This window comes from Bos grunniens, chromosome 26 (assembly GCF_055505025.1).
Source record: "Bos grunniens cultivar Pamir isolate PY7600 chromosome 26, Bosgru_T2T1.0, whole genome shotgun sequence".
NCBI lineage: Eukaryota > Metazoa > Chordata > Mammalia > Artiodactyla > Bovidae > Bos > Bos grunniens.
In genome coordinates this window covers 11,416,774-11,434,648 of record NC_141190.1, presented here as the reverse complement: position 1 = coordinate 11,434,648, position 17,875 = coordinate 11,416,774, and the positions used below count along the sequence as shown (strand labels likewise).

At 39.8% G+C, this 17,875-nt stretch overlaps 2 protein-coding genes and 1 pseudogene across 4 annotated transcripts in view; 1 reads left to right on the top strand and 2 right to left on the bottom strand.

The window, feature by feature from the left end:
- Positions 1-17,875, top strand: part of LOC147344010 (uncharacterized) — a 39,829-nt gene that overhangs the window by 8,636 nt on the left and 13,318 nt on the right. The gene's annotated exons all lie outside the window — the stretch shown is intronic.
- LOC147344012 (eukaryotic translation initiation factor 4E-like) lies at positions 1,288-4,869 on the bottom strand (annotated as a pseudogene). Its single transcript, XR_015155579.1, has 2 exons — positions 4,394-4,869; positions 1,288-4,266 (listed from the first exon to the last, which is right to left on the bottom strand). The product of XR_015155579.1 is annotated as a eukaryotic translation initiation factor 4E-like (transcript).
- On the bottom strand, positions 1,288-11,091 carry IFIT1 (interferon induced protein with tetratricopeptide repeats 1). 2 transcript variants are annotated; one of them, XM_086378469.1, is made up of 3 exons: positions 10,993-11,091; positions 9,334-9,456; positions 1,288-6,466 (listed from the first exon to the last, which is right to left on the bottom strand). In XM_086378469.1, the coding sequence occupies exons 1-3, from the start codon at positions 10,995-10,997 to the stop codon at positions 5,035-5,037; spliced, it is 1,560 nt and encodes a 519-aa protein (XP_086234595.1). In that variant the 5' UTR covers positions 10,998-11,091; the 3' UTR covers positions 1,288-5,034. The 2 variants fall into 2 exon arrangements, with proteins under 2 accessions (XP_086234595.1, XP_086234596.1); XM_086378470.1 differs by lacking the exon at positions 9,334-9,456.

The following is a 17,875-nucleotide window of genomic DNA, read 5'->3' as shown; positions in this document are numbered from 1 at the left end:
TCATAATTTGTCGGATTGGGTGAATTCTTGGGAAAATTAGCAGTGTATTGTCTTCTGAATTTATTCTTATCAACCTGTAAAACACAGCAACTGGAGAAAAAGAGAAGTAGAACATGAAAAATGGCAACTAATAGAAAATCTGTTTGGGAAACTGAAAACTTAGTAACTCTTCCAAGGTACAGATCTAAGCCGGAGTTTCTCAACCTTGGTGCTATTGACATTTGGGTTGTGGGAAGCCGTGCAGTGGATTTTAGGATGTTTAAGCAGCAATCTTGCATCTATCCACTAGATGTCAGTAGCACCCTGCAGTTACGACAAACGAAATTAACTCCAAAGATTGCCAAACCCAACTTTTTTTTTTGCCTTCGGGGCAAAATCCTTCTCTCTCCCCCACAATTGAGAATCATGTAACACCCTCATGTATATACCTAATTTATTTGAATTAGTCTTCACAGCCCAAGCTGCAAGAGATAGAAGATGGACTTTAGGTCGGAGAGGAAAAGTTGAAATCAGATCACAGAAAGTCAAGGGTGGTACTGGAGTTCAGGAGGTGGCCCAGGTGAAAGAGTTGATATCCAGGACAATGACAGAGAATGCTTACTCCCTTAAGCACCAGCTCCAAGTAGAGGTGGCTGGGTCTGACTGGGGACAAGGTCCAGACCTATGGACACCGACTGAAGGTGGGAAGTTCAAGCTGGGGCATGCTGTAGGGTGGAGGCTCTTAGTCCCTATGCAGGTCCAGTTCTAGCAGCCTCAGGAGAATGGAGATACTGGTGGCCAGGATGGTTCCCAAGTAGGTGGATCCTGTGGTGGTGTGTAGACAGTGGTTATCAAAGACCTAGGCTGGGGCATTTATAATAGTAGTGAATGGCCTGAGCTAAGGTTTGGCCTGATTTAGGGTACATGAGAGACATTCCCTGGGCACTCAGGGAATTCTAAATAAGGACAGTGAATAACTGAGGTTCTGCCAGTCATTTACATGGGAGTAACAAGCTCCTGAGATTCAGCTGTCAATTTAAAAACTTCTTGGTAATGCCTGGAGATACTCATTTGTAAATTCGGCAGTAGTATTTTCAATACCAGAAAGCATCTCTTTTCCTGGATTCACTGCTTGTTTTCCTCTGCAGACATCCAGGCTGTCCCACATTTTAGTTTTACTGAACTGCCCGAAGAGCAGAGATGTCTTCCAGAGTTGGGAAAGATGGGTGAGAGAGATGGTTGTTAGGTTATTAAACACAATAAGTAAATGTGATCCTTGAAGCTTGTCAAACACATCACACAAACACATTGCATAATCCAGAGATTTATTTTGCCTTAATGAGCTCTGCTTTCTGGGTACAGATGGTGTATAACAATATTGGAGAAGAGTTAGCCATTCAAGAATTGACACTTATCCAATAACTATTTGATTTTCATATTTCTGACCTGGAGGAGTTGGCAGTGGGTAGACTTATTTTAGTACCTTACAGCCTCCTTCCTCAAACACAAGCGCTTTAAGTCATGTTTTTGTTAATCTAATAAACCTCTAGTTTTAGTGATACGGAAATTGTGAAGATTGCTTCTCTGTAACTCTCAGGCCTGCTCCTGATACAAACCTTACTCACTTCAGTTCCTATAGAATTTCAGTAGAAATCCAAAGCCTTGTCCAGTAGGTCTGTGAATTCCTTGGGGACTTGTCTTTTCTGTGGATTTAGGATTCCCACCAGGAAACACAGGCAGCCTCCAGAATGTGGAAAAGGTACCACAAGGATTGTCTCCTAGGGCTTCCAGAAGGGATTTGGATGTTCCAACACCTTGATTTCAGGCCAGTGAAACCCATTTCAGGCTTCTAGCCTCTAGAACTGTAAGATAATAAATGAGTGTGATTTTAAGCCACCCAGTTCATGGTAATTTATTAGAGAGCCACAATAGGAATGCATACATCTTCCCCCCAAAGACGGACAAGAATGAAAAAACAATGACATTGTTTCCTTAATTTTCCTTTTAAAAATGTTATTTATAGGGTATTGTCTTTTAACAAAATGTTATAATCAAAGGTGATTGCTACAGATGGTCTCTCAGACTCTTTAGCATCCTTTTCCTATTTATTCATCTAACTAAATCAGTGCTAGCAAATGACTGAATCAATAGTGCTTCGAGCAAAATGGCATAAAGCAATAGAAATTGCTTGGAACAATTTGACAATGAATTACATTTCAAACATCTTCATGTGGAAAACTGACCTTTAATTGACTATGTATTTGTTTTTTTCTTTTTTTTTGACTATGTATTTGTTTTCCTGTCTGTCTCTCTCACTAGATGGTAAGCTGCTTGAGGTTTGGAGGAAAATGTCTGCTTTGTTCACTGAGGGGTAGCAGAATATGCCATCCCCAAATATGCCACCTTGCCATAAGGGTTATTTTGAGCTGAAGGCAATTGAAAAGAAGCAGATATAAGAAAAGCTCTCTGTTCTCCCCCATCTGCCTGGAAAATAATGTCTCTCCTCTCTCTACCAGGAAGGACAGAAGTTAATCACCTGAGACAGCTCTAGTCCCTAAACAGCCCAGAGACACTGACAGAAAGACACATGTAACAAACCTTATAGGCAAACTCTTACTTTCCATTAGTTTCCCCGATATTTGCCTTCATACAATTTGCGACTCAGAAATTTGAAGTTCTTTGCCTTTGCCTTATCATTTCTCTAAAAATGTATCATTTGGTTGTTAGGATGCTATATAAGCCCACATTCTGGTCACACCTTTGAGTTACTCATCACTGGGTACTCATGTATATGCCTGATGCATGTGTTAATAAACTGGTTGTTCTCTTGTTAATCTGTCTTTTGACAGTTTAATTTAAGGCTGTAGCCAATAAACCTAAGATGGGTAGAGGTGAAAGAACCTTCTCTTTGCTCCTTCACCCTAGTACTTTTGGTATCTAGCACTGAAAGCTATTTATTGATAAAGTGAATGAATTGAACATTTTATTTTATGTAAGTCCAGTGTTTTTTTTTTTTTTTTGCTTTAAATCTACTCAACAAACTACTATTTTTTTTCTTTTTTTCCCTACTCTATAACATTCACAGAGAAATGGTTCTTCTCTCTCTTTCTCTCTCACATGTAGAGGCATGTATGTTCTGATTGACTGTTTTTTTTTTAAAGACAACTCACTGAACACATTTTATTTACAGTTTTGTACACTGTCTTAATATGAGTGGGATTGCTTTTCTACTTGAGGCAATTTTTAAAGCAAAATAACCTAAGTAATACAAAGTGTTAAAGTACAGCGTAAAGATACAAAAACAGACATACTAATTCTAACTAGGAATGTAATTATGATACTATATTTTTTATAATACACAATTAAGTTTAGGAAATCACACAAACATAGATCAGTGATTTGAATGAAAAGCATAAATTTGTAGCAAAGCATTGTAGTTACAAAAAAAATTACCAAAGAATGCACAAAACTAATGTTTATTCTACCTTTATGTCATATTCCTAGATTCTTCACCAATGTTACATGAGAAAGAAAAACTAAACCAAAACACATGAAAAACTGAAATCGGAATCACTAATGTTATCAAGTAGGGAAGCAAATAAAATCTAGCAGCCATCAGCAAGAGTACAGGACAGATAATGCTGTAAAAAGAAACAAAGAAAATTGCCAGAAAACTATGCATTATACTCTTTCAAACCAGTAAAATACGCTCCTTCATATAAAGGAATGTAAGCAAAATCATTCTCCTGTAAGGTATAGAAATGCAAGTTCTTTTTTTAATATTGTAGATGGGTCAAATGTTTTTGTAATGGTTAATTCTATTAAGCTGTTACAAAGTGGGCCAGGAACACATGTATGGATTCTGGGGATGATATGATGTGTACTGTAATACTTTGATTGGGATAATGGACACTCTAGCTAAAAAAAAAAAAAGAAAATATGAATACAGAAGTACAAGACAAAGGCTAATGAAACTTCCTTTTATCTTAGCAACATTTAGATGGAACTCAAATTTAAATGCAGTCCATTCTGCTTTTGAAGAGGCATTCCTTCAGCTCCCAAATCTTGATTGCTTGAGGCAGTTGCCTATGAGAATACTCAGAAGGTGTCTTCTTAAACAACAAACCTATTTTTAGTGGTGGAGCTGCTTAGTAGCTGTGTCTGCATGGGACTGATAACCAGTTACTATTTTTGGAGGAAGTCCTAACTTTTCCTTGTATACCCTCCCTATATGTCTAATAGTTTCTCTGTTTTCACATTCAGTAGTCCATATTGCTATTTTATCACCTTTCAGTTCAGTTCAGTCGTTTAGTCGGTCCGACTCTTTTCAACACCATGAACTGCAGCACGCCAGGCCTCCCTGATCATCACCACCTTGCAGAGTTTACTCAAACTCGTGTCCATGTCTTACCACCGTTAGCTCTAATATTAACAACAGCTCCACATACGTCATCACTGTAGTCATCACAAGATTCTCCAATAAGGCACAGCAGTGTCTCTAGCCAAAAAACATCGAGGTCACTTCATCTCTGCTGTTTGTTCAGTGTAATTAGCCATTGTCCTCGTTTGTTTTTCTCATCTTCCCACATAGGCTCAATACCATCCTTAAAAAGTGAGTAGTCACAGCCAGTCATTAAATTACTAGATAACTGGATATGGTTGTACAGAGCCCAGAAGTCTTCAATAGTATCAAACTTAGAGATCAATCGAAGGTTTGCTTGCCAAGTTTTGCTTTTATCATTTTTAAAAAACCAGAGTGCCCATCTGTTCTGTAAAGGGTGTTTATTTAATCCAGTGTTCTGGGTTAGTAAGCTCCTGATTAGATTCTGTCTTCTCTTCTGTAGGCGGGGGATTGGGAATAGGGGTTGTTTCCGGTTCTACAGTCGCCATCTTAGATCGATCTGATCGCACAATCGCTCCTGAAGGCTGTTTCCCTATTTTCTGAATACAACTAATGTTTTATCAGGTTTGAGTAATTGTTCAAAGATTACAGCATTGTGGTGAGTTACATAATGCGTTTCTGAAAGTCACAAGCAGAAAAGATGATTCCGTATTTCAGTGCCTAGGGATCACAGCAGAGTTCTCCAAGCCAGGAGCCAACCTCAGGGCCCGCTCATAATACTCCAGGGCTTCATTCATTTCTCCTTTTACTTTGTGGATGAACCCAAGGATACTCAAGCTTTCTATATCTGATGGATTTCTCCGGAGTTTCTTTGAAGCCAATTTCATCAAAGAATTGATGCTTTTATCCCTATCTGTTGATGGGCTTTCTATTTTTATTGCTTTTAAATAATGGCTAATTGCATCGACTTCAGATTTTTTGTGAAATTCCAGAAATCGGCCGTAGTGCAAATGTATGTGTTGCAGCACTTCTTTGTCGAGTGCTTTCATGCAGAGCACTTTTTGAAAAGTATCATCAGCTTTTCTGTGGTCACCTGCTTCTGCGTACATTTCTGCCAGGCTTGTATAAGCTAACTCAAATGTGGGCTTTAGTTGCACAGCACGTTCCAAATGATGTATGGCTAATGGTATTATTCTGTTGATGTTTTCTTTATCCTGTCCTTTAGGCTGACAGTTTGTAGCGAATTTTATTTGGCTTATTTGTGACTTGTAGCAAAGCCCTGTCTGGTGATGCAGGAAAGCAGAAGAGGGGGTTTCCTCCAAGGCCAATTTTGAGAGCCGAAGAGCTTCATCCAGAACGCCTTTTCTTCGGTAAAACTTGGCAGCATACCGAAAGACATAAGCCTTTGAGGACGCATTGGTCAGTGCTTCTTTGATGTACTTTTCTCCTTCAGCTTCTTGTTCTACATCTTGAAGCTTCAGGCCAAGAAGAGCCTTAATGTATGCATCATTTGGATTTAGCTTGACAGCCTGTTTTAAGGTGTTCAGACAAAATTCCGCACTAATCTGTGCTTTGTTAAAGCCCTCCAGGCGATAGACAACGATTGCATACCCAGTGCTGAATTCAGGGTTTTCAGGGTCCACTTCCAGAGCCTTTTCAAAGCAGACTTTGGCCCGTTCATAATTCTTTCCTCCACATTTCAGCAAGGCCCATCCTTCCTCACAGTCCATCTGAGGACACGCCATTCTATAGCTGGAGGAATTCCCAAGTTTCCTGCAAGTGTTCTTCACCTTGTCCAGGTAAATCTGGGCTTCTGCCTGTTGGCCCATATGGTAATGCAGCCAGGCATAGTTGCCCCAGGTAACCAGACTTCTCACTTCTGATTGGTTGGCATGTTCTTGCTGGCTTAAGTCTTCAGCTTTTTGTAAACTCTTCAGGGCTTCTTCATTCTGGCCTCTCAGGTGTTTCACATAGGCCAGTAAGTTGTATATTCCCACATTGTATTTGATGTCCAGGAACGTAATCTCCTCCAAGACCCTGTTTTCTAAATCCGGTATTTCTGTCTCTGCAATGATCAAATCCCATGTAAAGTGACATCTCAACAGTAGCAGCTTATCCTTGAGCTGATCCTCATCAGCTTTATAACTGTAAAAACAAAAGCAGATTTTCTTTGTTAGGTAACAAACAGCCAATAGAAATAAGCCAAGTAAAACACCTCCTAGCCTTGAAAAGGGCCTGCCTGCCCTTTTCCATCGAGTTCCTGTATTTCTAAGATCCATTTGGCCTCTGAATGCAGTTTGCTTGGCTCCATACACTGACTCCAGCATTTTCTAGCCATGAAACGTCTCTGTGCTTCAGAACCTCCTTTGTAAAGCACAGAAGATAAACTTAGCACACTGGATTTGGTGAGAATTAATAAGCCTATCTATGTAAAACACTTAGAGCATGCATATTTCATGTTATATAAGAGTTTTCTGTTTTCCTATTGCTGTATTTAAGGTAGAGACCAGTAAGAAACGCAGAGCCTTAGGAAATATTATTGACATCACGACCTTAGTCTGCAGATTATGTAACAAATTAAGACTATGTAAATGTGATCATATTTGACCCATTTATTTTAGTTGGATTTATTTGTGGGAAATATTTATTTATTTATATATATTCACAGAAATTTGCAAAGATAGAACATAAGGCGGTGTATCCTTGACCCAGTTTCTCCCAAAGATTATATTTTATCCAACTATAGTACAACATTGAAACTAGGAAACTGACAGTGGTACAATATGCACACTGTTCATTTTTCATTCCTACTGGTAACGTATGCTTCCCTGGTGGCTCAAACAGTAAAGAATTCGCTTGCAGTGCTGGAGACCCAGGTTCAATCCCTTGATTGGGAAGATCCCCTGGAGAAGGGAATGGCAATCCACTCCAGTATTCTTGCCTGGAAAATTCCATAAACAGTGGAGCCTGGCAGGCTACAGTCCATGGAGTCGCAAAGAATCAGAAACAACTGAGTAACTAACACACATACAGAGTAATGTATGAATGATCTAGTTCTTTGTATTCTTACCAGAATTTGATATTTCCACTTTTTTAAAGAAAATGTTATTAGCTCTTTTAATAGATGTAGAGGTAGCTCTTTGTGGTCTTAGTTTGCATTTCCCTAATGCTAGTGATTTTGAACCAGAGAAGGCAATGCACTCCACTTGGCCTTCTCTGACATCATCCGTTGGGGGACGGAGTGGAAGAGTCCAGATGCCTAGCTCATAGCCTGGTGAGAATAGAAGTCTTGGCTACCCACTCAGCCTTTACTAGCAGAGTTGGGAATGGGGCCTTAGTTTTTGTTTGACTTTTTCTGTGGTATTTGGCTAGAGTAGTGGTTGTTTATAAATTTTTTGTTTTGCTAGACTGTCTCCTTTTTGGGTCCTTTGGCTAGAGAGAGCAGGTTTTTCATGGGACTTTTCTATTCATGCCTACCAGCATTTCTAGGTTTCTGGCTTCTCCAGTACTCAGTCTGGGATATATGCAGAAAGGAGGAATATCCATATACAAAAGATTGAAGTTGGACCTGTTCCTTATACTATATACAAAAAATGAATTCAAAATGTGTCAAAGATCTAAATGTAACATCTAAAGCTATAACAATCTAGAAACAAAACAGGGAAAAAGCTCCATGACATTGGATTTAGCAACAATTTCTTGGATATGCTAAAAACAAAGGTAACAAAAGTAAAAATAAACAAGTTGAGCTTTAGCAAAACTAAAAAGTTTTGTGCATCAAAGGGCAGTATCAATAGAATGAAAAGACATCCCACAGAATGGGAGAAAATGTTTTCAAATCATGTACCTGATAAGGGATTAATATTTAGACTAATAAGCAGCTCCTACAATTTAACAACAGAAAAACAAATAAGTGATTAAAAGAATGGGCAAAGGACATGCATAGACATTTCCCTAAAGAAAATATACAGATGGCCAGTAAGTACATGAAAAGATGTTCAACATCACCAGTCATTAATGAAATGTGAATCAAAACCATAATAAAATACCTCTACACATCCATTAGGATGGGTATTTATCAAAAACACAGAAAATACCAAATGTTGTCAAGGATGTGGAGAAATTAGAACCCTTGTGCATTGCTAGGGAGAATGTAAAATGGGGCAGCTGCTGTGGAAAATGATGATTCCTCAAAAAATTAAATATAGAATTATCATATACTTCATTAGTTCCACTTCTGGTAGATACCCAAAATAAAGCAAAGACTTGAATAGATATTTGTATACTTATATTCATAGCAGCATTATTCACAGTGGGAGAAACCCAAGTGTTCTCCAGTGGGTGAATGGATAAGCAAAATGTAGTCAGTGCATACAATGGAATATTATTCAGCTTTAAAATGGAAGTACATTCTGACACATGCTTCAGTATGGATGAACCTTGAAGGCATTAAGTTAAATAAGTCAGTCACAAAAGGCCGTGTGTTGTATGCTTCCATATATATGAAATATCCACAATAGACAAATCTATAGAGACAGAAAGCAGATTAATGGTTACCAGGTCCTGGAGTGAAGGATGAGAGGTGAGTGACTTCTCAGAGTGACGAAATTTTCTTAAACTAGATAGTGGTGATGGTTGCACTACATTGTTGTACTAAATACTGCAAAATTGTATACTTAAAATAGTTAAAGCTATGGTTTTTCCAGTAGTCACGTATGGATGTGAGAGTTGGACTATAAAGAAAGCTGAGCGCCAAAGAATTGATGCTTTTGAACTGTGGTGTTGGAGAAGACTCTTTAGAGTCCCTTGGACTGCAAGGAGATCAAACCAGTCATTTGTAAAGGAAATCAGTCCTGAATATTCATTGGAAGGACTGATGCTGAAGCTGAAACTCCAATACTTTGGCCACCTGATGCAGAGAACTGACTCATTGGAAAAGACCCTGATGCTGGGAAAGATTGAAGGCAGGAGGAGAAGGAGTTTACAGAGGATGAGATGGTTGGATGGCTCACCGACTTGATGGCCGAGAGTTTGAACAAGCTCCAGGAGTTGGTGATGGACAGGGAAGCCTGGCATGCTGCAGTCCTTGGGGTCGCAAAGAGTCGGACACAACTGAATGACTGAACTCAACTGAACTGAAAACAGTTAAAATGGTAAATTTTATCATACATGTATTTTATCACTATAAAAATTCATGTTACTAGCCTGAGTAAAAATTCTGCAAATTATGTAAATATGCATGCATGCATGCTAAGTTGCTTCAGTTGTGTCTGACTCTTTGCAACCCCATGGACTATAGCCCACCAGGCTCCTCTGTCCGTGGGATTCTCCAGGCAAAAATACTGGAGTGGGTTGCCATACCCTCCTCTAGGGGATCTTCCTTTAAAATATAAAAGCTAATTACTATGCCATCTGAAATGATCTCATGAACCTCCGTTGGTACCTTTTAAGAAACATCAGTTTAAAGATTAAATAAGGTATCATTGAATAGAGACTCTGGTTCATGTCTAGCTCTATCACTTATTATCTGTGTAGTCTTAACTTTTTAATTTAAAATTCGTTATTGGCAAAAAAAAGTATAATATGAGTACTTGCCTCATAAGTTTCTTTTGTAAATGTAATAATTTACATAATACTTTGGAAGCCAGGCTGGCACTTGATAAGCATCCAGGACATGATATCTACTTTTCTATTATTATGATGATGATTTTTGTTGCTGTTGTTATTATTTTCTTATCAGTGATAATCCACTCTTATTTGTCTGTGAACCAAAGGAGGGGAGAAGGGTTGACAATAGGTCTGTAATTATGCATTTTCTGAAACTGTTGCCCCTTCAAAGTTTTGTACACTGGAACACTGAGGGCAAATTTGCAGGCCAATATTAATGTTTTTTTGATCTGATAAGATCCAAGGTTCTTTGAATCAAGATTCAGTTTAGATAATACAGTTTACATTAGGCCCTTTAGCTAAGGAAGATGTGGGGGTTCCCAAGCACAGAACTCTAGCCGAGCCCTGTGAACAGGAGGCTGTCAAGGATCGCAGGCCACCTGGCTGCCCCAGAGGACAGTTAACCTGCGAATCTTAGATCCAGTCAGATTGACAAAGCCTGACATAGGAGCCCGGCAGTGCAGATAGTGATACCAGATGCCAGCAGAGAAAGGTCTTGTTGTCTAAGCAGTGAGCATCTCTTCCTCATCCACCACAATATTTCTCTCAAGATAGCTGAGAGACGCCACTGCTGTGGCTCACACAGCTGTGTGCACTCTACTTTTTTCCTCCTGTCGAGGAGCCAGAAAGCAACATCTGTATCCAGATTAACTGTCCATTCCCCCCCTAGCTCAGACAGAAGGGAGATTGGTGGAAAATTGTTTCAGAGACTGGGATTGTTCTCTCCCTTCCACCCTTTCTGTTTCCCTCCCTTTCTTTGGGTTTCAGCAAATTCCTCAGGAAGATGCTGACAAAGAAGGAAAGTGAACTGATAAAACAGTTTATGGGCATGTATGAATGTGCATGTGTGTGAGTGCACTCACGTATACGTTCAGTCCGAAACAGTTGGTCAAATAGAAAAATAAGGAAATGGCATCACCGAGACTAAGTCTGTTGATATAGTATGGTTAAAATTTTTTCCAGAAGCTTTATACAGAAAGGCAGAGAAACAGAGAAAGGCTTACCTCATGGTTGCTGTGAATTAGGCAGCAATTCTGCAATGCTTTGTCTAGCTGGATGGTCTTCTCTGAGCTCTGTTCTGTCCGTCTTACGGATTTTCAGATAAATTTATGCCCCAGGTCAGGGCTATATATGGGAGATGAACCACAGCTAATGATGTAACTTGTGGGTGTGTTTTTGCAACGATAAGTTGGAAACTGAAAGTAGAAAGTGAAATTAAAGTAGGCAGAATTGCAGAAAATGAAACTTAAACAGCTAATGCTTCCTTTGTTCTGTTTTGAAAATGGATTGAGAAAAGGCTGGTGGAAAGCAGCTTTTTGATGTACTGATTCCTCTCTTCGGGAATTAGCAAGCTCCTGCAGATGGTGAAGGACAGGGAAGCCTGGGGGGCTATAGTTGATGGGGTCCCAAAGAGTCAGACATGACTGAGCGACTGAACGACAACAAATTCCTCTCAGACTTTGTAAGGCCTTTTAGAAACCCAGGAACTAAGAGATGCCAGTAATGTAGAGTCCACTGAACCTAGAGCCAGGGAGTCCTGTGAAAATTGGCTCTGTGAACTGGCTGAAGTCATGCCCTCAATCTGTGCCTTTGTTTGCTCATCTGGAAACAGACATTGTTCTTTATATGGTATAAAATTCTGCAAGTCAGTAAACTGGAGCCTTAACTCAAATTTGTTCCTATTCTCTGAGAGATCAGTCTTACTAATTATTTTGTGCTTTTGCATACCCTTCTTTCTGGAGAATGATCAGTGATTTAAAAAAAAGAGTCCTAAAACTCCTTATTTGTTCATGGGAACCAAGAAAATCTGCTAGAATCTTGAGACTTCAAATAAAACATGTTGGGCCTGAATGAAAATATTTCCTTATTTGTAATGCCCTCTGTTGTAGCCATCTAAAGTGTTCGTATTCACTAGACATGATTATCATATCTGTGTAAGACTGTTATCCTCTTGGTGCCCATGGCATCCACTTTGGCCTGCCTCAGCCTGGCCTGTGTAATCTTACAGAGTCATGGTGCTTGTGGTAAGAGGTTGAGAAGAGTAAGTGCTGATATGATGGAAAAACCCGAATGAATTTTTGGCCAATCCAGTACTTAGCAACTACTTGGCACATAAAAGCTTGCAAATAAAAGGTGACTATTGATGATGATGGTAATAATAGTAGTAGTAGTAGTGGTATTTTCTGTCATCAAGTTTAAATAGTGCTTTCTTAAAAAAAAAAAACAACACCTATATTCTTTCTTTTAAAAAAGAATCAGAAAAGGAGGAACTGTAAGAATGTGTTCCTCTTAGAAACACTTAAACACACTGCCAAATCTAAACCCTTCCTGCTTAATCCCTCCCACCCAGCTCATCTGCCATGTCATCCTGAACTGGTTAGAAAGTTATACACAAATAAAAATTTCTGAATAAATTGTATTCTAATAAATGTTCAGGCAATAAGCAGATGCCAAGATAAATTAATTAGAGAGCCAACCTCTCTTTGCAGGGGAGTGAGGTGTCTTTGGAATTCGTGTGAAGAAAAACAGTTGGGTTTGTAATTTTCCAGGGCACTAGATAGAACGCAGAGACGCACACAAAACGTTTATCGCACCATTGCCATGAATTTGGCAGCAGTCCTGGGTCTATGGGACTGTGGCTTGGACTGATTAGATATTCGGAATCTTGCCTCGTGTCTCTGTGGAGTAAATAGATCTTTGAGCAACACAAGACAAAGCAGTAGAGAAGAAAACAGCCCCCCAAAAAGTCTGTGTATGTGTGTGTCCAAGAGTACACTTACAGCTAGGAAAAGAAAACAAGAACTGGAGAAAATGAGACTTACAGAAATGGAATTTCAGCGCTATGCTCTAAGTCCATTCCCAGGAGTATAGTAGGATTAGATGGCTCCCTGAGTGACTGGCCAGCTGTGATAAACTACTTCAGCTCTATGAGCCTCAGTTTCCTCAACTGATGCAGAAGTGATTGGGAATAGATTATTGAATTTCAATCATCATAGCACACGAGAATCATCTAGGGAGACTTCAGAATAATGCTAATTCAGCCTCACCTGGGACCAATTGAAGACATCCCTGGGAATGCCCCTCTCCCCATCTCAGTAGTAAAAGGAAATGCCCAGGTGATTTTGATGTATGCCTGGGCTAGAACAAGGTACTGTTGTCTATTGTATGACGGAAATTCTCTGACTGAGCGATGTGGGACTCAGTCCCTGAGCCTCCTTCCCTTTCTGTGAGGCCCAGCTTCAGTCTGTTCATGACTGTGACTTGTTTCCCCACCTGCACGGCGGGCAATGAAGTCCTCAGTTTCCTCCTGATTCACAGGATGGCATGGAAGAAGAATGGGATTCTGAATGTTTTGACCTCTACTAGAGGGAAACAGCGGAGAAGGCAATGGCACCCCACTCCAGTACTCTTGCCTGGAAAATCCCATGGATGGAGGAGCCTGGTAGGCTGCAGTCCATGGGGTTGCTAAGTCGGACAAGACTGAGCGACTTCACTTTCTCTTTTCACTTTCATACATTGGAGAAGGAAATGGCAACCCACTCCAGTGTTCTTGCCTGGAGAATCCCAGGGATGGCGGAGCCTGGTGGGCTGCCATCTATGGGGTCGCACAGAGTCGGACATGACTGAAGTGACTTAGCAGCAGCAGCAGCAGCAGCAGAGGGAAACAGGGATGGGAGAGGGCAAAATGGTTAAGGGGGTCAACTCTGTGGTGACAGGTGGAAACTAAATATTTGGTGGTTAGTGCACTGTAGTGTGTACAGAAGTTGAAATATAGTGTTGTACATATAAAACTTATATAATGTGATAAACCAACAAAAAGAGTATGTTCCTGGCTTTTGAGATTATTTCTAAATACTTCCCCTCACATCCATGGTGAAGAACTCAGAGACATCAGAAGTCTCTTGTTGTGAATGTTCTGATAATTTTCACATGCTATGCTATGCTAAGTCACTTCAGTCGTGTCCGACTCTGTGCGACCCCATAGACGGCAGCCCACCAGGATCCCCCGTCCCTGGGATTCTCCAGGCAAGAACACTGGAGTGGGTTGCCATTTCCTTCTCCAATGCGTGAAAGTGAAAAGTGAAAGTGAAGTCGCTCAGTCGTGTCTGACTCCTAGCGACCCTCTGGACTGCAGCCTACCAGGGCCCTCAGTCCATGGGATTTTCCAGGCAAGAGTACTGGAGTGGGGTGCCATTGCCTTCTCCAGATGTTCACATACTTATGGGTTTTCAGGCATCCACTCAGCCCACCTTGACCTGCAGTTTGGCTTGTTGCAACACAGTCAAGTACAAACTGAACTTGTACCATTTCCTCCTTTACATTTCAGGCTTCTCTTGAATAGATTCACAGGGAGTTGTAGGAAGTCTTGAGCCACCAGCCCCTGACTACCCACCCCCCCTCACCAATAGCAGCATCTTGTGTAACTGTAGTACAGTATCAAAACCAGGAAAATTATATTGGTACTGTGTGTATATTTTAAAGAGGGAGGTACGGTCATGGGCGATGCTCCTGAAAGTTACTTTGGGAAGTCTCAGAAAACTACATGGGGGTCTGTTAGAAGCCTAGCTCAGTATCCCTTGTTAAGAGTTAGTCAGTCAGTCATGTCCGACTCTTTCTGACCCCATGGACTGTAGCCCGCCAGGCTCCTCTGTCCGTGGAATTCTCCAGGCAAGATACTGGAGTGGGTTGTCATTCCCTTCTCCGGGTGATCTTCCCAACACAGGGATCAAACCCAGGTCTCCCACAGATTCTTTACCATTTGAACTACCCGGAAAGCCCCGTATATATTTTAAAGATAGAATATATTGTGATTTCATCTTACAAATTCAAATTTACCAAAATTTTACTTAACCTAATTGATCCTACATCTCTGTTTCTTTTCTCCTGAATTGACTATCTCATTTCTAAGTGATACCAGTGTACATATGTTCTACTCCACAATACACTAAGAAGTCTCAGAATAACAAAACAATTCACAATGACTGCTTATTTGCTGTTCTTTTGTTCACAAGATATATCCTTTTAAAAAGTTGAATTACAGTGTGTTAAAAAAAATCACTTGGAATACTTCTCTATGTGGTTTTAGCCTTTATCCCATATATATATATATGTATATATATATTCATTTTCCTTGTTTTGATTTACTTTAAATACTTTTTTTTTACCCTAACGTTTTATTATGAACATCATTAAGCATAGAGTTCAGAGAATTTTCCAACAAATGCTAATGTACTCACCACCTAGATTCTACAGTTAACATTTTACTATGTTTGCTTTGTCACATATTCAGCTATCAGCTTCTGGATCTACCAATCAATTTATCTTATTTTGTTGTTGTTGTTGTGTAAGAAGATAATCAGTATGATTAACTGATAAAACATTTCAGCATATGTATTGTTTTAACTTAGTCGGACCTTGTTTACAAGGAAAAGATGGTATTCCTGCTCTAGTAGTTTTCTTCTGTCTAAATCTAATAAATCTGCTCTGTTTAGTATCCACAAGGTTGAAATGGTGTTGCCAAGGGTGGGGGAGCGGAGGAAGAGGGATGGACTGGGATTTGGGGGTTGGTAGATGCAAAATATTACATTGAGAATGGATGAACAACTAAGTCCTACTGCATAGAATAGGGAACTGTGTTGAATATCCAATGATAAACCATAATGGAAAAGAATATAAAAAAAGAGTGTATATATATCTATATGTATAACTGAGTCACTGTGCTGTATAGAAGACATTGGCACAACGTTGTAGATCAACTACAATTAAAAAAAAAAAAGAAATGTGCCTCTGCATATTCTGTTTTTTTAAATGAAGTATAGTTGATTTACAAATTGTGTTAATTTCAGGTATATAGCAAATTGATTCAATTATATATATATTTTTTCCATGTAAATAGCTATATTCTTTTTAAAATTCTTTTCCATTATAGTTTATTACAAGATACTGAATTATAGTTCCCTGAGCTGCACAGTAAATTCTTGTTATTTATCGATTTTATGTGGTAGTGTGTGTCTGTTAATCCCATATTTCTAATTTATCCCACCCTCCTGCCCCTTTGGTAACCATAAGTTTGTTTTATATGTCTGTTAGTGTTTCGGTTTTGTAAATAAGTTCATTTGTACTATTTTGTAGATCCCACATATAAGTGACCTCATATAATCAGTCATGCCTGTGTAATGTAGATGTTCGGCAATATGGGAAGATGGCACACCAGGAGAGAGTGTGCACTCTCCGTGCCACTCTCACCCGCACATTGTCCTGTGCATCTTTTCCATTTGGGTTTTCCTGAGCTGCATCCTTTATAACAAACTGGCAGTCATAAGTAAAACACTTTCCTGGGTTCTTTGAGTGGTTCTAGTGAATTATCAAAACTGAGGAAGGGTTTATGGGAACTCCTGAATGTGTAGCTAAGTCAGACAGAAGTAAAAATAACTTGGGGACCGACTACTTGTAAGTGGTAACTAAAGAGAGGACAATCTAATTGGATTACACCCTAGACTTGTGGGGACTCATGCTAACTCCAGGTAGTTAGCATTAGAACAGAGTAGAATTGTTGGACAGCCAGTTGGTATTCAGAGAATCTGAGAGATGTAGAGTTGGTGTCAGATTTGATTGATCTGATGGGGGAAAAGACCTATAACAACTGCAGGAATATTGTAAGCAAAAAAGGAAACAAATATGGCAGGGAGATGCCAATTTGAAGGAAATTAAACCGAAACTTTAAACTCTCTGAGAGGGAAGTTGTGAGTTGCAGCTTTTTCATACTACCTCTCTGTGGGATAAAAGTGGCCTATCAGAACAGCACTGGAACTTAGAATATGCAGCACTGTGGAATGAGGACTGGGCCTAGAGCTAGGTGGCCTGTGCAAATAGGCTATTTGGTGACCCACTTACTCTTATCCTCTGGGCCTCAGTTTCCTATCACTGTAACAAAAGAGGCTATTAGGGGAAATTTCATGATCCTTTAGAGCTTACAATTCCTGAAAATATAACCTGGAACCATATTTGTAGCCCTGACTCTGAAAGGCCTTGCTTTGGAAACTTCATTGTCTTTGGCCTTTTTTGCCCCCATCAAGAGAATGGACAATACCTCTGTCCTCTTCTTTAGGAAGAGACGGTGCATATACAGCAGTGCCTGTGTTCTTCTACAAATATGAACCTGTCTTCATGTGCTTTTTTTCTTATTTCCTAGTGTTTCTTACTCAAGAAGAGCTAAAATTCCCTCATTCATTAGAAAAGTTTCAGTTGCCTAATGACCCACTGATCCTCATCTCTGCTTGAGAAAACTGGCTAAGCCTCAGCCCCTTAACCTGTTGGCTTAACCTGTTGGATAACATACAAGAGTTCCTGCCAGACTCATGAGCCTCTTCTTTTATTAAAGATCACACATATGATTCTAAACTCTTTGTCTTCAGTGTCAACTTAAAAGATAATCACAACCTAAAAGTTGACAGTTAAGTTTTATTCAGTAGGAATTTTTAGGATGTCAAGACTGGGAGACAGCATCTCAAGTAACCCTGAGAGTACTGCTCAGGGACGCAGGGGTGGGGAGTCCGGTTATATAGACATTTGCAACAAAGGGGCAAGTAGTCTGAACATCCAAAGATTATTGTTAATTAAGGAAAACCAGCTAGATCAGGCTCCCTGGTGACTCAGTTGATAAAGAGTCTCCCTGCAGTGTGCAAAACCCAGGTTTAATCCCTGGGTGGGGAAGATCCCCTGGAGAAGGAAATGGCAACCCACTCCAGTATTTTTGCCTGGAGAATTCCATGGTCAGAGGAGCCTGGTGGGTTACAGTCCATGGGGTCACAAAGAGTCAGACACAACTGAGTGACTAACACTTTCACTTTCAGATAGCTCAAGTTAAGGAATTTAGTGCTTTTGTAT